Source organism: Odocoileus virginianus, chromosome 7, assembly GCF_023699985.2.
Source record: "Odocoileus virginianus isolate 20LAN1187 ecotype Illinois chromosome 7, Ovbor_1.2, whole genome shotgun sequence".
NCBI lineage: Eukaryota > Metazoa > Chordata > Mammalia > Artiodactyla > Cervidae > Odocoileus > Odocoileus virginianus.
Window position 1 is genome coordinate 49,120,012 of NC_069680.1, and position 24,017 is coordinate 49,144,028.

At 40.7% G+C, this 24,017-nt stretch overlaps 1 protein-coding gene across 5 annotated transcripts in view; it reads right to left on the reverse strand.

Moving 5' to 3' along the window:
• The window catches only part of FAM13C (family with sequence similarity 13 member C), a 137,428-nt gene that overhangs the window by 50,361 nt on the left and 63,050 nt on the right, over window positions 1-24,017 (reverse strand). For all 5 annotated transcript variants that reach the window (XM_020907665.2, XM_020907666.2, XM_020907660.2 and 2 more), the window contains 2 exons: window positions 23,366-23,484; window positions 3,594-3,651 (listed from right to left, as the gene is read on the reverse strand). In XM_020907665.2, coding sequence (XP_020763324.2) covers window positions 3,594-3,651; window positions 23,366-23,484 — 177 coding nt within the window. The remainder of the gene's footprint in view (window positions 1-3,593; window positions 3,652-23,365; window positions 23,485-24,017) is intronic.

The following is a 24,017-nucleotide window of genomic DNA, read 5'->3' on the forward strand; positions in this document are numbered from 1 at the left end:
GCAACTTTTTGAACTATTGACTGCCTAATGATTATATGGACGAGGATAAATAAATCCAAGGATTATGGTGAATTAGACTTTAACAGATCTCAATTCAAAAATATTTTCCAGTCAAGATACAGGACACCACAACAAATAAAACCTTCTTATGTATTATAGAGACAGATAATTTCCAATCAGGATCCAGGGGACCCCAACAAATAAAATCTCTAGATGTTGTATAGAGGCAGAGTTGGAAAGCTCAGGTCAATGCCAGAATGGACACGATCCATTTTCCAGAAACCAACTCCTATAGTATAGTTCCAGAGACACCAAAGCTCATGGAGTGGAGAGGCAAATCCTATTGAGAGACCCATAGTCAAAAACTGGGAGCTTAAAACTGGCAGAAGAAAAGTGAAGCTGGCAGGAATTAAATGTATACTCATCCCAGTGTAAATGAAAAGTTAGTTTATCAGTTCACTGGGAAGCTATCAGGAATACACACACAGATGGATGCTTATAGGTAGCTATTTGACATCATGTATTACCTTACTGTACAGAGGAGAGCTCAGGTCAGCTACTAGCTCTGGAATCAAATACAGAGGAGCCTCATCTGAGTAAGTGGAATTAAGAAGCTTAGGAAGTAGTTATGAAATACCAGATGTGAACTCTGTAGAAAATACAGTAACACCTTAAAATTGTTATAACCAAAAATTACAACATTAGGATCCACAAAAGCATCTGGAAAATATTTGTGGACTATGCTTCTTACAAACCTCAAGAAACTCATTTTAGGGGGATTTCCCTGGTTGTCCACTGGTTAAGGCTTTGCCTTTCAATGCAAGGGGGTACAGGTTCGATCCCTGGTTGGGGAACTAAGATCCCATATGCCTTGTGGCCAAAAAACCAAAACATAAAACAGAATCAGTATTGTAACAAATTCAAGAAAGACTTAAGAAAAGAAAAGACCCAGAGGGATGGGATGGGGAGCGAGGCAGGAGGGGGGATCGGGATGGGGAACACATGTAAATCCATGGCTGATTCATGTCAATGTATGGCAAAAACCACTACAATATTGTAAAGTAATTAGCCTCCAACTAATAAAAATAAATGGAAAACTAAATAAATAAATAAAAGAAAAGAAACTTGATTTTTTGTTTCTTTAGACTTACAAGTTAGAATGGAAGAGAGCAGACATGGAACTAGTGAGTTCTTTTAAAGAACTCGAAGGCTATGTTTTGGAGGGGGCAGTATCTAAACAAAAGGGGCAAAGAGCAATGAAGATAGTTAATACAACAAAACATTCTTCCTTACACTTCCACTCAGAGATAGAAGGAATACTCCTATAAAATATCAAATGCACAAAGAGACTGGAAGATAGTTCTTTTAAAAAATTACAACTAGTAGCAACTGATCATGAGTCAAAAACTAGAAACAACCATACAATGGGTTACAGCAAGGAGAATCAAAGTTAAAACTACATACCAAACATACATGAATCTCACACATACTACTGAGTAAATGTAACCAGACACAAAAGAGTACATACAGTCCATTTATACACAGTTCAAAAACAAAAACCAAACAAACAAACAAAAGGCAAAACAAATCTACTTAAGTCCAAAGAACAGTTATTGTTCTAGGGGAAGAGTGATTGGAAAGAATTAAATAAGGGTGCCTGAGATGCTAACGATGTTCTGTTTCTTGACACTGGTTACACACTTTGTGAGTATTCATCAAGCTGTACACTTACAATACGTACACTTTTCTATATGTATTTTCTATTTGCATTAAAAATACTAAAGTAGTATCTCCCACCTGTATGTCTTATGGATAAGACTATGTTGCCAAAAGAAATATTATTATGGGGTTCTTCCATAAGAGAGTTTGGCAGTCTCTAAGATTAAGAAAAGCTAGGGAAGATCAAGTTTAACACGTTCTCATTCTATAGGATGTCTCCATCAATGAGTTTGAATGAGTCAGTTCTCCTGGCATGGCTTTGGACCATTTGCTGCTTCTGTTCAAGTTTCCTCAGTGTGTGTTCCTCGGGTTTCCTTCAGCCCCTAAATCATAATTACAACATGATCTGCACATATGATTTACTCCCTTACTGGAACAATTCCACCTGAGCACACTCTGTTATAAAGTCTGGATCAGCAGCACCAGTTTTCTCATGCAAGAGCCCACATTGGGTACTGACTGCTCTTTCAGAGGCCTGTCTTCATTCAGCACTCTTGTACCCGTGTACTCTCAGGGGAGTGAACTGGCACATTTCATGTAACGTGCAAACACAATAGAGTGAAGGAATATAGAAAAACAGATTTTCATACAGAGCTTTGTGCAATTGTGATCTGAGAATTGCTCAAGTAATCTTAGCATTCTCATGGGGCTCCAGCTCACAAATCAGAGTTTCTCCCATAAACTTGAAATCTATCACAAGTTGACTCTTAACAATCACTTCATCTTTCTATTTACTTATGTCAAGACAAATAGGTGCTTCTTTACAACTAGCATTTTGCTTAGTTCCCAGTGGGGCAAACAGCTGTGTTCATTGATTCAAGCTCTTGCCTCTTCTCTCTCAAACTTTTTTTTCACCCTTCTTACCACAAGTGAGATTGTAGAATTTGAAACCTGTCACTATGCACAAAAGAATAACAAGCAGGGATCTGTGTTATCCTTAGGACACTGTTCACAGCTTCAGTAATTTATTTAACTGAGTTTAATTAGGAACCCAGTTTACCTTTAGTTATTCATTTATGCCAGGTTCAACAGTTTAAAGAAAAATATAATCACCTAAGTTCAACTGCCTTTTTTTTTTTGGAGAGAGAGGAGAGATGGCACAAAATGACAAACAATTTGCCTAAAGCCCATCATTTCTCTTCCTGGCTTATGAACATCAAATCTCTACATTCTTTTTTGAAATGATCCTAATCAGATATAACACCCACTGTTTCTTAATTATACAATGAGACAAGAGAAATTAGAGTATTCCAAATCAATGACTAAAGCGAAGGCATTCATAAAAAAAAAGGGACCTTAATTATATTATAGTGATTTCCAATGGGAGAATTAAATTACATATTTCAAAGAAAATCTAGAAAAAACATTAACATTGTGATGTCCAGTTCAGTGGGAAATCACTTGAATTGGAAAATATGGCCTCAATGTCTCAAAGTTTATTAGAAGACCATTTTGCAACACCAAGCTGTATCATGCACCGAGGAAAAACAGTAAGCAAGATCATATTTGAGACTGAAAAAGGGATTAGAAAAAGCAGGAGGGGAAGATAAAATAAAATTAAGAGAAAATTTTATAAATGTTAACTCTCACAGCTGTAGTACAATCCTGAAGCAAAGTTGAAAGAAGTGTAATGAAATGACTGCTGGACTTGGCTTTGGCCCAAGACACAGTGATTAGTCTTGCAAATAATATTTTAAATATAATTGCTCCAGAGCAAGGGGAAACAGTACCCAAAGCACTGCAAGTAAAATAAGTTTACTTAAGAGCAAGAATATTTAAGGTTTAACCAGGAAATTTCTAATACTAGGAAAAAGAATAATACATTCCATGACTGGCTAATTCACTTTCATAAAAAACACAGTGAGTGCACCTACCTCATGGAAGTCCTGCTGAGTTTCTTCCTTTGGCCAAACGGCAGCCCTTTGTTCTATTCTGTAAGATACAAAGAAAAAGTATTGCCATTTAAAAGAAACCTTTCAACAATGCACATTTGTTGCAGATTTGGCCACATCCCTATTAAAAACCCTCAGTGGTATCCCACTGTTTTGTTTTGAAGAACAAAATTCAGACTCCTTATAATGGTCTGTAACACATTCGGTTCAGTTCAGTTCAGTTCGGTCGCTCAGTTGTGTCCGACTCTTTGCAACCCCATGAATCGCAGCACGCCAGGCCTCCCTGTCCATCACCAAATCCCGGAGTTTACTCAAACTCATGCACATAGAGTCGGTGATGCCATCCAGCCATCTCATCCTCTGTCATCCCTTTCTCCTCCTGCCTGTAACACATTACAATGTTTGAACTCAGCCAGTCATTCTGTCCCACCTCCTGCCACGTTCACCTTGTCCCCTAACCTCCAGCCTCTCTGGCCTTTTGTTTCTTGAACACACAGTGCTGATTCCTTGTTCAAACCTTCATACTTGCTTCCCCCTAGATTTTCACAAAGCTGACTCTGCCTAGCATGGATCATCAGCTCAGCGCTGGTGTCACCTCCCAGCGAGTGCCTCCTGATCTCTCTAACCAAATTATCCCTCTCCTTCAGTCTTTAACACACTGCTTTTAGATTTTCTTCATAGCACTTCTCACTACCTAAAGTTATGCTGCTTATTTGCAATTCCACATTAAAACGTAAGCTCCAAAAAATCAGTGACTCTGTCCATTTTATACACTGCTGAATCCTCCAAACCCAGTGCAGATGCAGTATTTTTATGATCAAATGTGATCTGATACAGTTGTTACAGAAAGATACCATTTGTTCATTGAAGACAGCTTTTGGAAATTCCACTCTATCACTTACCCAACAAAATAAATGCTATAGCAATTGCTGTGTAACACAGTAAAGCCAGGTTTTGCACCTCAGTTTCCAACTGAATAAAAAAGACTTTAAGGCAAATCTACTCCAAATAAATTTTTTTAAGTTTAAAAAGAAACAACAGAAAACAAAACTCCACTACTGGCAGATGCTTAGCTCCAAAACATGATTCATCAAGAGCTATGGTCCAATGGCATCTATTACATAACATTCAAGATTTTCTGCATCAGTTTGCATGCTATTATATAATAAATACATTAAATTATAGTTATTATCCTTATTAAGAAGCCTGCTATCTTAAGGAAAAAAAGCTGTAGTCAGTGTTAAGTCACTTACAAAAAGATTTATTTTGGGACAGAATTATTTACAATTACTATTCTGCTTTGGTTTGAGTTCTGAAGAAAGCATATATATCCTCTGAATGGTCATCTAGATGAATGATTTCTAAAAGTAATAATGCACATTTAGAAATGCCACAAGTCTAACATCTTCAAAATATTCTTAAGAACAAAAATTTCTTTCACTCCATGAGTATTACTAACTGTGCTGATAATTTACTTCTAATGAGAAAAAGGAGGAGATGGTAAAACAGAATTTGATGGTCACAATGATGTCGACCATGTCTGCACAAATATCCCTCCTGGGAATGAGACAACCATGAATTCCCAACCATGAATTCCCAACCATGAATCATGGAGAGATGGACCAGGTGAGACAAGAAAGCGAGGAAGAAAGTACTGGCACACCAATCCTCTGCCCGTCAGTTCCCTGAGATACAAACAGTGACTCCAAGGCTTCAGAAAATACACAGTAGCTTTTTCCTGCAAAATGGGAGAAACCCTCTTGGGGACAGGCATGAAGCTGGCCTATCCAAGAACATCTAAAATTCTGAATGGCTCATAACCTCTCTGTAACCTAAAGTGGTTCTCAAATTGTGTTTCTATGGAGTTATAGTAGCATCAGAAAAAATTGGAAGAGTTGTGTTCTCTAATGGAAGGAGTATTTATCAGTTCTTAACCATAAATTTCTGCTCTGATGCCAGCAGATGGGAAAAAAAATTACATGAGAGCAAACATTAATGGAAGAAAGCAGAAATAAGAGTTGGTTTAAAATATATAGTATATATTATTGAGATGCAGACAACAGCTACATGTAATACATTCTCATAACCTGCCAAGAAAGCTACTTGTCATCTCCAGATAAACCCCAGATCAAGTTTGAGAACTGTGATCGAAACATCAAAGATGCTTTAGTAGTCATCTGAATGTCTCTTGTGTGACTTGGACAGTGTTCCGGAAATGAGAATCAATGAGCAGCCCTCTAGGCCTTTAGGAAGCTTAGAGTCTAGTGAATTCTGAAGCAGAGAATAAAACTAATCAGAACCCAGCTTCGAGGCTTTCATAAATCAAGAAATGAGGACGTGGGAGCTGATGTTAGAATGGTGGAGAGAGGAGATGAGGACGTAGAGACAGATGAAAGAAACATTGTCAAGGAGAACTCCACCAAGAGGGCCTGGATGTATACTGAAAGTGCTGAATGAAAGAGACGGGGTAATGGGATAGAAACGCATGTCATTTTGGAGGGGAGAGCAGGTAGCTTGCATAAAGAAAGGCAATTCGTGAATTTTTATTTAGAAATCTGAAGCTTGAAGCAAGGATGAAAGAGGGAAGTGAAAGCACCTGAGCAGGGCTCACCCAGCATAGGGCCCTTGACAGTGTTCTGGAAAGTGTGGGCTGTGGCAACAGTGATGCATGGTGGCCCCAGACTGTGCATCAGTTTTTCAGGGTGTGCCAGAGCCTAGCACACTGCCTGGCACATGGCACACACTCAGTACATGCATTTTGGATGGATGAAGTGAGAAAGAAACAGAAAGATCCAGGCCTGAGAATGACTTCCAGATCTACCACTTAAAACTTGATGTGGGAACTCATGGGCAAGACATTAACCTCTCACTCTCAGTTTCCTCATCTGTCAAGTGTATCAGGCACATCACAGGATAATTCAGGATGTGAAGGACAGTTCAGGAAAAACATTTATAGCAACTGGTAGGTGTATTAAAGGTAACACATGAACTATTTAATCAAATGTAAAAAACACAACAGAATTATAAATGATAATAATGAAATGGCAAAATTAAAAATAATAATTGAAGCTTCATGAGTAAATAAGCTGAAAGAGATAAAAGCTGAGTCATACTTATTCAGGGCCACTGGGCAGGTATCTGGCAGCTAGGGCACAGAAGGAAGAACCGTGAAGAAAATACAGATGCATCACGAAGGAGATAAGAAGCCAGCGAAGACAGCAATTTAAACAGTGAAGAAAAAAGAGGATGCAAGAAAAAAGATATCAAGAAAAGTCTAACAGGAAGATTACTCTTTTAAAAGAGTAAATAAAAAGAAAGAAACAATGTCATTTGCAGCAACGTGGATGGACCTAGAGACTGGCAAAGTAAGTCAAAAAGACAAATACAATATGATAACTCTTTATGTGGAATTTAAAATATGAGAGAAATGAACACATCTACAAAACAGAAAAAAACATCATAGACATAGAGAAAAGACTTGTAGTTGTCAGGGGTGGGAGTGGGGAGAGAGGGATTGGAAATTTGGGATTAGTAGATGCAAACTAATATATATAGGATGGATAAACAACAAGATTCTACTGTTTAACATGGGGAACTGTATTCAATAAAATGTAATAAACCACAAGGGAAAAGAATATAAAAGAATGTTTCTATATGTGTATCCAACTCACTATACTATACAGCATAGTCCATACTGATCATAGCAAACACCCTCTTCCAACAACACAAAAGATGACTCTATCAGATGGTCAATACCATTCAGATTGATTACATTCTTTGCAGCCAAAGATGGAAAAGCTCTATACAGTCAGCAAAAACAAGACCAGGAGCTGAATGTGGCTTCTTATTGCCAAATTCGGACTTAAACTAAAGAAAGTAGGGCAAACCACTAGACCATTCAGGTATGATCTAAATTAAATCCCTTATGATTATACAATGGAAGTGACAAATAGATTCAAGGGATTAGATCTGATAGACAGAGTGCCTAAAGAACTATGGATGGAGGTTCCTAACATTGAACAGGAGACAATGATCAAAACCATCCCCAAGAAAAAGAAATGCAAAAAGGCAAAATGGTTGTCTGAGGCCGCCTTACAAATAGCTGAGAAAAGAAGAGAAGCAAAAGGCAAAGGGGAAAAGGAAAGATATATCCATCTGAGTGCAGAGTTCCAAAGAATAGCCAGGAGAAAAGAAAGCCTTCCTAATGAACAATGCAAATAATAGAGGAAAACAATAGAATGAGAAAGACTAGAGATCTCTTCAAGAAAATTAAATACCAAGGGAACATTTCATGCAAAGATGGGCACAATAAAGGATATAAATGGTATGAACCTAACAGAAGCAGAAGATATCAAGAAGAGGTGGCAAGAATACACAGAAGAACTATACAAAAAAGATCTTAATGACTTGGATAACCACAATGGTGTGATCACTCACCTAGATCAGACATCTTGGAATATGAAGTCAAGTGGGCCTTAGGAAGCATTACTATGAACAAAGCTAGTGGAGGTGATGGAATTCCAGTTGAGCTATTTCATATCTTAAAAGATGATGCTGTGAAAGTGTTGCACTCAATATGTCAAGTTTGCAAAACTCAGCAGTGGCCACAGGACTGGCAAAGGTCAGTTTTCATTCCAATCCCAAAGAAGCGCAAGGCTAAAGAATATTCAAACTATTGCCCAATTATACTCATCTCACACGCTAGCAAAGTAATACTCAAAATTCTCCAAGCTAAGCTTAAACAGTATGTGAACCAAGAACTCCTAGATGTACAAGCTGGATTTAGAAAAGTAGAGGAACCAGAGATCAAATTGCCAACATCTTCAGAGTCACAGAAAAAGCAAGACAGTTCCAGAACAACATTTACTTCTGCTTCATTGACTAAGCCAAAGTCTTTGACTGTGTGGATCACACCAAACTGTGGAAAATTCTTCAAGAGATGGGAATACCAGACCACCTGACCTGCCTCCCAAGAAACCTGTATGTGGCTCAAGAAGCAACAATTAGAATCAGACATGGAACAATGGTCTGGTTCAAAATTGGGAAAGGAGTACATCAAGGCTGTATATTGTTACCGTGCTTGTTTAATTTATATGCAGAGTATATTATATGAAATGCTGGACTGGATAAAGCACAAGATGGAATCAAGATTGCCAGGAGAAATATCAATAACGTCAGATATGCACATAACACCATCTTTATGGCAGAAAGCAAAGAGGAAATAACGAGTCTCTTGATGAAAGTGAAAAAGGAGAGTGAAAAAGTTGGCTTAAAATTCAACATTCAGAAAACTAAGATCATGGCATCCAGCCCCGTCACTTCATGGCAAATAGATGGGGAAACAATGGACACAGTGACAGATTTTATTTTCTTGGGCCCCAAAATCACTGCAAGTGGTGACTGCAGCCACAAAATTAAAAGATGCTTGCTCCTTGGACGAAATACTACGACAAACCTAGACAGCCTATTAAAAAGCAGAGACATGACTTTGCTGACAAAGGTGCTTAGAGCCAAAGCTATGGTTTTTCCAGTGATCATGTATGGATGTGAGAGTTGAGCCATAAGGAGGGCTGAGCACTGAAGAATTGATGCTTTCAAACTGTGGTGATGGAGAAGACTCTTGAGAGTCCCTTGGACTGCAAGGATATCAAACTAGTCAAACTTAAAGAAAATCAATCCTGAATATTCATTGGAAGGACAGATGCTGAAGCTGAAGTGCCAATACTTTGGCCACCTGATGCAAAAAAATGACTCACTGGAAAAGACCCTGATGCTGGAAAAGATTGAAGGCAGGAGGAGAAGGAGATGACAGAGGATGAGATGGTTGGATAGCATCACTGACTCGATGGACATAAATCTGGGCGAACTCCAGGAGTTGGTGAAGGACAGGGAACCCTGGTATGCTGCAATCCATGGTTTCGCAAAGATCTGGACACGGCTGAATGACTGAACAACAACAATGCTGTACAGCAGATATTAAACACAACAGTGTAAATCAGCTACACTGCAACAAAATACAGAAGAAGTGAAAAGCCCAACAATTTCAGGTATATGCCAGGCACTGTACTTATGTTATTTCATCTAATCTTCACGGTAACCACAAGAGTTTAACATTATTAGACCTATGTGACCCAACAGGACACAGATAAGGCAATTAAATATTTTTCCCATTCATTAAACAAACATCTATTAAACACCAAATCATGTCAAGTATTACTACTGCAGGTGTTGGGAATAAAGCAGTGAATAAAGCAAGTTTCTGCATCAATGGAACTGACATTCTCACAGAAGCAGTAAGAACCTAAAGAAGTAAATCAGTGATCTGTGACACACCAGATGCTAAATATTACTGAGAAAAAGAAAGCAAGGCAGGGAGAACAGGGTGTGCGGGAGGACTGCCCAAGCTCATGCTGCCAGCAAATCTCAAAGTCATCCAGAGATAATGAAAATGAAAGTGAAGAAATAAAAAGGCCAGCGGATCAGAAGAGATAAAGGTCATGGCAGATGAGGAAACAGAAATGGAAGCTTCTCACTAGAGATATTTAACAATGAAAAGAGAAGAACCAGAACAGGAGCTAGGTATCTCAAATTCCCATTTTCTTAAGGCCTTTAAAGGTAGTGCTTGAAGCGTGTACAATCCTGCCAACTCCAACACAACCCTGCCCTCCAGTCCAGGCCTAGGTCGTGGGGAACTGCAGCCTGGACTCCAGAGTCTGATTATGGCTCTCAGCACTGATGCCCCCAATCACCATTGCCCCCAACCCCAACAGCCCCATCACCACCACTAACATCACCACCACCAACACCACCATTGCCACCATAATGACCACTGCCATGATACAATTCAAAACAACACTTTATGGAGGAACATAAAACAGCTGCGTGCTGATATTAAAAGGACATTTTCCTGGACTCTGTGATTACAAAACTGTGGCTAGCCCATGGAAGTGCAACTTTTCTATCATCTGTTGATGTTCCCTCACTCCTAGGAGCCCAAAGCCTGTGCTGACCCAGCCTGCAGGATCATCCTGAAGTGACTATCTCCTGGGAGGCAGACTGAAATTTAAAACAGCTAAGTGAACGAAGCATTAAGATGTTTTTCTTGGCTGATGGATAATGTCAAACCCGAAATGTGATAATTTGTCAAGAAGCAGTATTTTAGCATAGTATGTTAGATTTATATCAACTTTCTGTAATTAAATTAGCAGACAAAAATGTTCCCTATCTCAGTAAAAAGCTTCCTCATCTATCCAAATTGCTGGTGGAAGACATCTGAGAGTCACCTGACCCTCTCCTCTCCCTCAAGTTCAATGGCCAAGCCATTACCAATTCCTTCAGTTTCTTACCCCAAATCACATTTACATCAGTCCTCTCTCCTCCCCCCGCCACTACCTCAGGCCAAGTCACCATCATCTGTGTTCTGGGCTACCTTCCTGGTCTTACTACTTCTCCTCCATCTTCTCCAAACCACTGCCCACATGGCAACCTTGTCGCTAACTTTCTGTACACTTATAGATCAAAATATTTCAAACACCCTGTGACATCCTGAAGGAGTTACCAATCTTCTCCTCCATGCTCCTCTCCATCTCAGGTCATCACATGTGCTGCCCCTGTATCCACGACATTCTTCCCTCTCCTCTTCTTCTCCTCGTAACTCATGCAACCTCTAGACACCAGGTGCCAGGTACCACACCAATCAGGTCTCCCTTTCACGGGTCTCATTATATTCTGATCTTCCACATCTGTCATGTAGCACATTTCATATCTGTGTATCTGTCTAATTATTTAATTATCTCTTTCTCAGGATGGTACGTTCCATGGGACAGGGATTATATGAGGCTTGTTTAATGTTTTATCTTTAGAGCTAATCTTGGTATTTGGTACATAGCAGGCACTCACTGGTTTGCTAATAAAGGATTAGTTCCAGGACTATGGGCTGCTGCCAATTCTGGTATATTCCTTAGTGCGTGAAATGATTACAATAAAACTCACCCTCCCTTCTCCACCTGTAGCAGGAGAGGCTGACTCTTATCCCCACGAGCAGACATATTTCTTGCTGAGGAGACTTGCTACAGGTGAGCAAGTGACTTTCTAACACACATTTAGAAAATCTGGGCAGAAAGTAAAAGCAGAGCATCAAACACACTTTTCAGAGTCCTTTATAAAGAATTAGAACCCAAAAACTAAACAGTGCCCACCAAGGGTCACATCTTAAGAACTCAAGACATTCCACTGCCTTGGATGAGCCTCTGTATCAGAAAACAACACAGGATACACTAATGTATACCCGGATGACTGTCTGTGGGCTGGATGGCTGTTGTTTCCTGAAATTTCTCTGAAAACAAAAGGCGTATCCCAAGAGGACACCCCTCTGAGCACAATATTCATTATATACAAACAATCACTCCATATACAGACACGGACAAGATGCCAAGAAATTCCAGTAATATTATTAGAAACAATAATAAGCTTCAATACCAGCAAGTAAGAAGTTGCTTTCCCCGTGGGGTGTAGGCTGTATTAAAGACAAGCTCTTACTGGTTTTTGCCAAACGTCTACGCTGAAGGACTGAGATCAAATATTGCACAGCCAACTCCAAAGAGAAAGAAACCAAAGGACAGAGTTCAAAATGATGTTCAAGATGGCTGATGAAAAACAGAACTGTAAGTTGAGAGCTATTTGTAAACTGACTCCCCCCACCCCATGTATCTCCGTGTCCAGGCCAATGAACTCCCACAGAGATGACATGGGTGTTGGGACTGACCCCCAGGAACAAGCCCTCTAGGAGCTAGGACCTAAGCCTACCTCCCACCTTGTACTTCTCTGAAGAATAGAATCAGTCACTGTTAATAAAAACAGAGATTCCCGGCCCCAAACTCACTGAGTCAGGATATCCCAAGGCATGCACTGGGAATATGAAATTAACAAGCACTCCAGGGCAACCCCAGCTGGAAACACCGCCCTGAGGTTCAGGGCATCCACCTGGGAACAGACCAGTGGCTGCAGGATGCAGGTGAGGGGCTTTGGGGGTACAGGAGTGACCCAGTGTTTCTGGATGGGCCTCCCAGGGGACACAGTCCAGAAGAAGGAAGGGCTAAGTCCCTGGAGGTGCTCTGAGAAACTCCAAATACAAGGCGGGACAGGCACCTCAGCTGAGTGGGCTGAAATAGAGCCCAGAAATAGCCAGAAAACACACTGATTCCTGGAGAAAAATCGAGCAGTGAAACAGGCTCACAGTGTTGGGCCCGGGAGAGGTAAGGAGGCTGAGTCCGGGATAGGAATGCCAGAAGGTGCAGAGGTCCCAATAATGCATGATTATTCATCACGATGAGAGGACCCCCGGGTCTGATGAGCAGGACACAAAGCCCCCTGCCTCCACCATCTTACACTTCCACTCACTCAGGACAGGATGATCAGATACCCACTCTCGGGCAGGCAATGCTCAGCCCAAGGGGCAGAGTGGTCTTAGCAGATGCTTCCATTCTACAGACAGCTCTGCTCACTCTCATGACCCCCCTCAAGCACCTGCCTAGTGCCTTCATTTTTCTGCCTCAACTTTCAGAGGGACATTACTGTCATGTAATTGCTTTTTCCCCATGTACAGCTATATCATGAACATGTGCCCATGTAAGTAAAGGCTCCAGTAAAACATGGTTTTAAGTACCAGTCATGAAGATTGGCATTTCTTAGGCAGACAGTGGTAGGAAACTGGGAGCTATTTGTGGTGGGCACAGAGGTTGGGCTGCCCACTGAATTCTGTGAGCTGGAGCCAGTGCCCTGACATGCATCGGGCAGCCCCACACAACAAAGAATTTTTCCACTCCCGCAGGACTTCCAAATGTCTTCCGGGAATTTTAAGGCCAGGGGCACTTGTCCTTTGCACAGTCTTAACTAGAAAATGATGAGAGGGGCTTCCCTGGTGCCCTAGTGGTTAAGAATCCACCTTGCAACGCAAGGGACACCGGTTGGATCCCTGCTCTGAGAAGAGTCCACACGCTGCAACCGCCGAGGCCCGCACGCCCTGGAGCCCAAGGTCTGCAACAGGAGGAGCCGTCACAACCAGAGGCCCAAGTGCCACAAGCAGAGAGCAGCTCCCACTCACCGCATCCAGAGGAAGAGTGCACGGCAGCAGAGACACAGCACAGCCAAAACACATATTTAAAACAAGAACACAGTGAGGGCTGGTGGATAAAACAGAAGTGTCTGGAACACACAAGTGTGCAGAGGGGACTGGACTAAGCTGCCTCCAGTGTTTCACTCAGGACCACTGTTCTATGATTCAAACATGTAAAGAAACCCAGCCATGTGACTTTCTACCTCGTTCTCTCAGGGGTATCAATTATCTAGTATATTCCTATCTTCTTCCATGATCACATAATTGAAAATTTTACATTCTAATTTTGGTTTGGTTAACCGTTTCAAATCCTAAACCTAGAGAACTTTTACCCTTAAGTATAAACCAAAGAAGGAGAAGGAAATGGCAACCAACTCCAGCGTTCTTGCCTGGAGAATCCTGTGGACGGAGGAGCCTGGCGTGCTGCCGTCTATGGGGCCGCACAGAGTCAGACACGACTGAAGCGACTTAGCAGCAGCAGCAGCATAAACCAAGGAAACTATAATGGATGTACATAAAAATATTTTTTAGTGATTTTTACTCCAGAAATATCTACAGATAAAAATACTAGAAGTTACCAAAATATCAAATAACTTGGAATTAGTTAAATCAATGATGGTATATCCATAGAATAGATATTTCCAGCTATGGTATAGCCATAGAATATCTATCCATAGACTAGCTAATATTTTGGAAATTTCATGATATGGAAAAATACAGAATTAAGTGGGACAAACAAGTTACACAAAAATGGGTCTCTAAGATTTCATATATATGAAAAAATTTCATATATATATAAACTCTATGAAAAATGTTTTTATATAGTATTGATAAAGGATAAGGGAAAAACAGAGGGGGTTGGTGGGAGCCCTGTGTGTGATTATATACGATGTGTGTGTGTGATATTTAGCCTAAGTCCTGAAAAGAAATAATCCTGTTGATAATACAATGACAGAAGCACTGGAGCAGCCACTGCGTCACTGTGAAGATGAAGAGTAAGAAGAACAGCTTCATTCCCATGGCCTCAGGAACACTGAATACTTAAACAGCTAGTCAAGGTTCTAAATTAGATTTAAGTTTAAACGCACACTGTCTCCTATAATCACTACTGAAATTTCTCTCTTAAATCAATTCCAAGTTAGGGTAAGAAGTTTTCCAAGCTGTTGAAACATTAAGGACAAAGTTTTTTTGCTCAATCTTCTAGAAATATTATTTCAAACAAAGGACCATAAAGAGACTAAAGTCTGTAAAATAAGTTTCTTATAGAAAATCGTACATTAAAGTATTCATGATAGAAAATCGAATTTGTTCAACTTAGTCATAAATGAACTCAGCAGCCTTGTGATAATTAACCCATTACTCCATTAGTTTCTGTATAAAGATTGGATAGTCAGAATACTTTCGAGTCTAGTTTATTCTGTGGGGTCTGCTTCTCTAACAAATTCAAAGTCTACTGCACTGGGAAGGCCCTTTCACACACACACATCATTCTTTTTCATACCCACACTAAAACAAAGGCAAGAACATTAAAACATATACTACAATAGCAACAGACGTTATATCTGGGTGGTATACAATTATAAGAAATTTTTATTTCCTTGGAACTTACTGTATTTTCCAATAAAACCATGTATCACTTAACTATTATTATTTTTAATGAAAAATGAGTTTCCCTTTTATCTTTATCCTGATCATTGTCCAGTCAACATGCTAACATTTTATCAAGTGATCAAGGGCAGAATACTTCAAAAAAAAAAAATAAACAACGAAGGAAAAGAGAGTTTCATTTCCAGAATGTGTGGCCTCTTTTTCAATCAACACTAAGGATCTGGTGTGGGATTCTTTTGTGTGTGTTCTACAGCAGGGAGGGTAAATTATTTTTATCTGTGGTTGCAAGAGCTTGTATTATTAAGCTAATGTCTTTCCATGTCCAATCCTTTAAACATTCGGAGTGTTGAGAATTTTCAGGCTTGAGTCAGCCGGGGCTTTAGAAATCACCTGACTGAAACTTGAATTAGGGGAGAGGGTGGTCACCTGATTGACAAGAGGTAAGAACCTGCATTTCTTTTAAGTTTATGTTCTTGAAGTAGAGGTGACTTCAATGTTGTGTTAATTTCTTCTGTACAGCAAAGTGATTAAGTTATACATATATATACACGTTCCTTTTGCAGCCTTTTCCATTATGTCGTAAGATGCTGAGTACAGTCTGCTGTGCTTACAGTAGGGCTTTGTTGTTTATCTACCCTGTATATATAAGCTTTCGTGGATGCGTGCCATGTGCTCAGTCTAGTCTAACTCTTTGTGACTCCTCTGTCCATGGAATTTTCTAGGCAAAAATACTGGAGTGGGCTGCCATTTCCTCCTCCAGGGGATCTCCCTGGCCCAGGGATTGAACCTGTGTCTCTTGTGTCTTCTGAATTGCATATGGATTCTTTACCCACTGAGCTACTGGGGAAATCTGGAGTATAATAGTTTACATCTGTTAACCCAAAACTGTGGAAGGAAAGCTATGACAAACCTAGACAGCATATTAAAAAGCAGAGACATCACTTTGCCAAAAAAGGTCCATATAGTCAAAGCTATGGTTCTTCTAGTAGTCATGTATGGATGTGAAGGTTTGATCACAAAGAAGGCTGAGAGCCAAGAATTGATGCTTTCAGATTGTGGTGTCGGAGAAGACTGTTGAGAGTCCCTTGTACTGCAAGGTCAAGCCAGTCAATCCTAAAGGAAATCAACCCTGAATATTCACTGGAAGGACTGATGCTGAAGCTGAAGCTCCAGTAATTGGGCCTTCTGATGCAAAGAGGTGACTCACTGGAAAAGAATCTGATGCTGGGAAAGACTGAAGGCAAACGGGGGTGACAGAGGATGAGATTGTTAGATAACATCTCTGACTCAGTGGATATAAACCTGAGTAAACTCTGGGAGAGAGTGAAGGACAGAGAAGCCTGGAGTGCTACAGCCCACAAGGTTGCAAAGTCTTGGACACGACTTAGTGAATGAGCAACAACCCCACACTCCCAGTCCACCCCCTTCCACCTCCCCCTTGGCGACCACAAGTCTGTATTCTATGTGAGTAAGTTTCGGCTTCACAGACAAGTTCCTTTGTGTCATATTTTAGATTCCATGTGTAAGTGACACCATATGGTATTTAAGACCCTGAATTTCTTAATTTCCACTCCACCAGCATTCTTCTGCACCCATGGGGTGGAGGCAGGATGGGGGCTGAGGAGAACCTCACTACATGACTGCCATTCTATGCAGTATAAGCAAAGAAAGCTATTTTTAGAATCCGTGATTACCCAACTATGTACCAGACTCTCAAAATTCTGTCAAGACAACTAATTTGTTTTCATCTCTATCATATCCCTTTAAAAAATGAAAAAGAAATCCTAAAAGCACACTAACAAGAAGAGCATGCTGACAGTACACAGATCTCTGCTCTAGTAGAGTCCAAAAAGGCACATTTTATGTTCTTTACTATTAAAAAACTCTGGGTGTTCATTCCCTTACTCATTCTTTCTCATTTTAGCAGAGCCCATTTAGACTCTGCCTACTTCTACAAAAAAACATTTGAACAAGAAACATGTAGCTATTAAAACACACACAAGTTGTCTATCTCAAAAACAAAAGATGAAAGGATTTATCCCCCAAGGAAAAGTTGCTGCCAACAAAACTTCCTCCTTCCATAAAGCAACAAAGCTTTTTCTTTTATCTGAAATGTTACAAAAATAGGCAAAGCCATCAAAGGCCATTATCCTTGCTAATACCCCGATCTGCAGCCCCCTCTAACTGGGGACTTCCAGATGAAGAGGCTAATGAACTCAAATTCACAAATGTAACCACCAACTTAATCAGGAGTAACACATTGCTATAGAATAGCTCCTGTTTATACAGGCAAGGTCTTTAATGACATTAAAAGGCTTAATGCTATCATAAATTTTAATACAATATTTTAAACACAAGTGAGTTTATCACTCTCAAAAGTAAATTTACTTAGCTGGGTAAGAAATACCCAACTTCATTAGTATTCTCCTACAACCATAAATTCCCCTTTGTCATATCTGAGCATTTACAGAATTGGCACTGGCTTCAGCTATAAAAATCAATCAAACTGATGCATATTCATCAACTAACTGCTCTAAACAGACTGATGGTGCTTGTCTTGGTTCTATTGCAAGGGAAGCCAGGGCTTAAGCAAATTACAGCCTTGCTGGGTGTCAAACTAGAAAATGAGAGGGTTGTATTAAATGATTACTAAAGCTTCATTCTTGCTCTAACTAAATGAAGTTCTGTAACTATGAGTTTTAAAAAGCTCCAGATACTAAGGAACATGCCAGAGTAGGGCAATATGCAGCCCCACCACTCAGATGCACTGAAATTCCAAATTAAAATGTAAACACATCATCTTTCAGGAGAAAGCATTAAGGTATTTATCAGCCATCACCTTATTAGGGCTTAGCTCCAGGCAGCTAGAGGCCTAAGGATGAGCAGTTGCTGGGAAGAAAAGGATTATAGTAGGCATTTAAATCAAATGGCCTATAAGAGCCAGGCAAAGAGCATACACAGATATCTGAGTGGGAATTGCGGGAAAATGAAGAGCTGCTCCTCACTTCCAACTAATTATTGCCTTGCAAGAATGTATTCCCTGGGTTATCCCATTTTTACATATTTCAAAAGAATGTCAAAAATCCATAAAAACCTCTGATATTTAAACATTGAACCCTGAAGAATTGATGCTTTTGTACTGTGGTGCTGGAGAAGACTCTTGAGTGTCCCTTGGAGAGCAAGGAGATCAAACCAGTCCATCCTAAAGGAAATCAACCCTGAATATTCATTGGAAGGACTGATGCTGAAGCTGAAGATCCAATACTTTGGCCACCTGATGCAAAGAGCTGACTCACTGGAAAAGACCCTGATGCTGGGAAAGATTGAAAGCAGGAGGAGAAGAGGGCAACAGAAGATGAGATGGTTGGATGACATCACCAACTCAATAGATGTGAGTTTTAGCAAACTCCAGGAGATAGTGAAGGACAGGAAAGCCTGGCATGCTGCAGTCCATGGGGTCACAAAAAATTAGACAGGATTTAGCAACTGAACAACACAAATGTTTTAAAAACAGTCTACAAGCCAATTATATCTCCACATTATATACATTTTCAGGGCACCAAATTTGAGATCTCTGATGTGGGACATCATACTACTAAGGAATAAAATAGAAAGATGGGGGGAGATGCTAAATAGGAGGAAGGATGCAAAGAAAGAGGATAGAATGGGCTAAGTCAATATCTGAAGTTGGCTCTGTTGAGGGAATTCTGAAGAACAAGCAAACTTGGAGGCAGGAAGAGATTAAGACTGAGTCTAAACCTTTTGGGTGGTCATGGGTAGCATATGAGATTCTCATAAATGCTTTAGAGATTTTCCCTGGAAAAATAAACCTAAGAAGTACAAAGAATAAAGCTGCCCACCAAGATGTCTGTAGGTTTGTTCCTTGTTCTCCTCTCCTTGTTACCTTACATGGCAAAAGGGATTCTGTAGAAGTGATTAAGTTAAGGAACTTGACATGGAGTCATTACAGTGAGTTACCTCAGCAGACCCGATCTAATCATGTGAATCCTTAAAATCAGAACATCTTTCCTGCCCAAATCTAAAACAGAGAACACACCTATTCTTTTAGCTTTAAACCTTGTGCTCTGTCACCCGTGTTCAGTCATGCTTGCTCTGCACCTTTTGTAAAAGAATGTTGCCCACAGCCTGAAATATAACATGGTAGCCCATTCTCAAGGCTCTGACCTTTAAAGGTTTAACACTTTTCCATTCACACACAGAGAAAAAAGAGAATAACCTTTGTCCTGTTGTAGGTTTATAGGAACTCTATGATCAGACCTACATAGACAGCTGCAAGAACAAACAATTCCGGCACCAAATGGTTTGCACCAACCAACCACTCCACCGTGCCTTCTAACTACAAACCTGTGGCTTTCAGCAACACAAACTTATAATCTTATGATTCTATAAGGACAGATGGCCAGCATGGGTCCCACTGGGATAAAAGAAACGTGTCAGCAGGCTTGCATTCCTTTCAGACAAGAAGCCTGCATCTTAGTTGGGTAAGACGGTTCCTTGGGATACAAGTCCACCATCCTCTCAGTCTGCTGGCTTTCTGAACAAAATCGCTATTTCTTGCCCTAACAACTCATCTCTTGATTTACTGGCCTATCGTGAGATGAGGAGTAGGGGCTTGAACTAAGTCACAGTTAGAAGAAAACATGGAAGAATGCTCAGAGAGATCCAATGTGTCTTGCTTTGAAAATGGAAAGGGGCCACTTGCCAAGCAATGTGGGCAGCCTCTGGAAACTGGAAGAGGCCAGGAATGGATCAGTTCTCCCCTAGAGTCTCCAATAAGGAATGTAACCCTGTTGACAATGTTTCTTTTATCCCAGTGGGATCCATGTTGGCCATCTGTCCTTATAGAACCATAAGATTATAAATTTGTGTTGTTGTAAGCTACAGGTTTGTGGTCATTTGTTACAGTAGCAACAGAAAACCAATATACAGAAAGACAATCAAAATTTGGGAAAAACATTCATAGACCTGGTCCAGAGATACAGACAAAGGCTCCTTGCACTAAAAAGAGCTGAACAACATGATCTCAGAGCTGAAGGTAAAACTATTTCTCTTTTGCACACGTGAGAAGATCAAAGACTACCCCAAGACACAGTCAGCTTCAAAATCTCACCTCTACAAGGATGGATTCATTCTCTGGACACTAACTACCCTTCTGAGTCTCACTTAAATCACATGTGAATCCCTGACAACTCCTTGCTGCAGACTGATCTTTCTTCTCTTGCTCGAAATGTTCTTTATGCTAAGAACATGCTCCTCCCCAACCTCCATCCCCAAGAAGATGGCATTTTACACCCGCTGAGATTTAGCCTGGCTTATTCCCTCACTTTGAGCCAGACGGAGCCCTGAAGTATCTTGTTACAGTATCATGTCTCTATCAAGATCTTACTGAGCATGATATGCCTGGACCAGGTTGTATGCTGGCTTAAAACGGAAGAGGAAGGTTATCAGGAAAGTGAGCTACCTGACTCAAAGTTGTTTTTAGCCTCAGATCTCATTTCACCAGTTCATCAAATTTCACAATCCCTGTAATATTTTGAGATGTCTTTTTAAGTTCCATTGGAATGATCCTGGGTGACATCACCATGGTTGTGACAAATAACTCTGTAGTTTAAAGTTACCATACCGATCTAAATACTAAACCTAATACGACAGACATAACTGACTTCACAGCTCCTGATCTGTAACCTAACACCAAATCCTGTGATTGTCAATGCTGATGCATAGACATTTCTGGAATGCTGCTAGATGAAAAGCAAAGTGGAACATGAAGGCTAGAAAGGAAAAAGAATAAAAGAACAACAAGATATTTGGGGTCCCATGGAGATTTGCTGAAGTGTAGAGGAAGACAGAGAGATCTGTTTCTGCAAGAAAAGCCCACTCTGTTGGGGAGACTAGCTTGACTCAACAAGGAAGGCAGCCCATTGACCACTGTATCTGGCTCCTTTTTCTGACATGCAGAAGAGGTCTAGGAACCTCCTAAAATGTTACACAAACTTATGTGTATATGTGCATCTCTTTTTTTCTGAAGAAGAGTGCCATAGATCTGAGAATCCAAATGAACTGTAACTCCCCATTCCCAAGTATAAGAGGTGCTGGCCTGTATGTTTCCTCATGAGGACTTCTCTAATTCAACACTCTTAATTCTTACTAGTCATAAGTAAATAATCCCCATCACAGAATCCTATTATATTTCTGACTTGCCCTCTGATAGCAGCAATAATACCATTTACCTTTTCCACTGTAGATGGGATATAAAGTGGTCTTAATTTTATCAAACATCCAGCATCTTTGAGAAGTTGAATTACGGACCTCATTTTCCCCATCAGCCTCTGTGGAATAGTCACCCCAAAGGGCACCATGCATTCCACACAAATATGAATGTGCATTTTGTAGGTTGTTTTCATTTTGTCTGTTGTGGGTTTTGTTGTGCCTTTCTTTACAGGTTTGAAATATGCATAGGAATAGAGTTGGCCTTATTATTCCCGAGAGAGGGAGTCACCTCTCTCTTATCTAGTCTACCTCTCTCTCTCTCTGTCTTATCTAGTGGGATAAGACAGGGTCACTGTCTAAACTGGCTGTAAAACAGCTTTGCTACAATGAGGTTTCCAATAGGAGGGTGAGTGTTCTGATCAGCAGAGAAATGACAAGACTGAGGCTCACCCGATCCAAGGTCAGGTAAAAATAAACAGACAAGAGATGGCAATCAGCAAAGAAGGTGAGAAAAGATATCCAAGAAACCAACCAGATAATGGATCACCTTAAGTTTAGGATCTCTATCAACCACCTGAGGCTCTATGATTCTAAATTTAGTATGCTGAATATATAAAAACACAATTTCACTACATATAAAATATATAAATAGTAAGGACCTACTGGAGAGCACAGGGAACTCTTCACAATTCTCTGTAATGATCTACATGAGAAAAGAATCTAAAAAGAATGGAAATAGGTATACTGATCCACTTTGCGGTAGAGCAGAAAAGAACACAACATTGTAAATCAACTGCAGTCCAATAAAAATTAATTTTTTAAAAAGGCACAATTTCATAGTACAGCCAGTCTTGTCTGTTGTTGATTCATTGAGACCCTTCTGCCTTAGAAAAAATTTTGAAAGGTCATGACAGAAGCCCAGCCCTCCCTTTCTCCTGAGAGCTATGATTACACTGTACACAAGATCCTACAAAGACAGCTGCCACAACTAGTGGTTGAATTCTTTCTTCTGTTTACTTCCAGAAGAGACTTTCCATAGACAGCTGCAAGGCCAGGCTCCCATCTGAATGCCATGTCAACCTTGCTGCAGTCAGCCTTCATCCAAGTTCTTGCCCTGGACCCAGAAGTTGTCTCATGCAGGTCTAGGAGACCAGAGAGGCCAGCCCAGGGCCACTTCAGGGCTTAGAGACATCACTTGGATCAGCACAGAAGCCACACCTGCTATGCTGCAATCAGACATTTGTAGGCTCAAATTCTGGTTCAGCCTTTTTCACTTGTACGGTATCAGGCAGGTGCCTTAATGTCTCAGCCTCGGGGTCCTTCTCCATAAAATGCGGCTAAGAGTACCCACTTTCTGGGGAAGGCTGCTGCTGCTGCTAAGTCACATCTGAGAAGGGATGAGGGCTAAATGACAGAATATGTGAGAAGCAATTGGCTTGATGCCTACACTATTATTACTAATTACCATGATCACTGAAGAAAAGCTAATCATCTCTAGCAAGGAATGAAAAAGGGCAAAATGATATCAGCATTTCTCTTTCTCGGGGCAGGAAGGTCTCTACTCTTCTCTGAGCCTTAAGGCTGGTTATCTTCAGACTGAAGGGAGAGAAAGTAGGTTATTTGTATTTCTCTTAGAAATGATTCTCCTTCTAGGCCCCATTAAAGAGCTTCTCTGACTTCAAGTGATGCCAACGAAAGTGAGAAAGCCTTGCCTCTTGTGTGGGAGTAGCAAGCACAGATGCTACCATGTCTGGGAAAGGAATCCCAGGCCCAGTGCAACCTCTGACAACAAAGGGCCCACCTTGGTTGAACTCGCGCAGTTTCCTGGCACCTGGAGGTGGGGTTGTGTGTACTCTTCTGAGCTGCTGTTCCTGGTCTCCCTTGACACTCCGACTGGCTGGATACCACATGCTCTGTCTCCTGCAAGAGAAACAGGAAAGGGAGATGAACTGGCAGCAGCCAACAGTTCCACAGTGTTCTCCGGTGGGGGCTGGGTCACAGAGCAGGGCAGCAAGCCACAGAAAACACACACTCCTGATGATTGTGGGGAAGGGGGCTGATGAGTAATTCAAAACTTAAAAAGTCTCTTTCTATCTGGCAGTTGCTGCCAGATTACAAATTAAAAAGGAGGTTTCCTTGATGGTCCAGTGGTTAAGACCCTGCACTGCCAAGGCAGGGGGTGCAGGTTCAACCCTCGGTCAGGGAACTAAGATCCCACATGCAGTGCAACCAGAAAAATTCCAGATACAGAATAAGGAAAAAGTATAATAAAAACCTAAATCTTACAAACATTAAAAATATTATAGAGCTTCCCTAGTGACTCAGTGGTAAAGAATCCACCTACCAATGTAGGAGACACGAATTTGATCCCTGATCTGGTAGGATTCCACATGCCACGGAGCAACTAAGCCCAAGCACCACAACTGAGCCTGTGCTCTGGAGCCCAGGAGCCG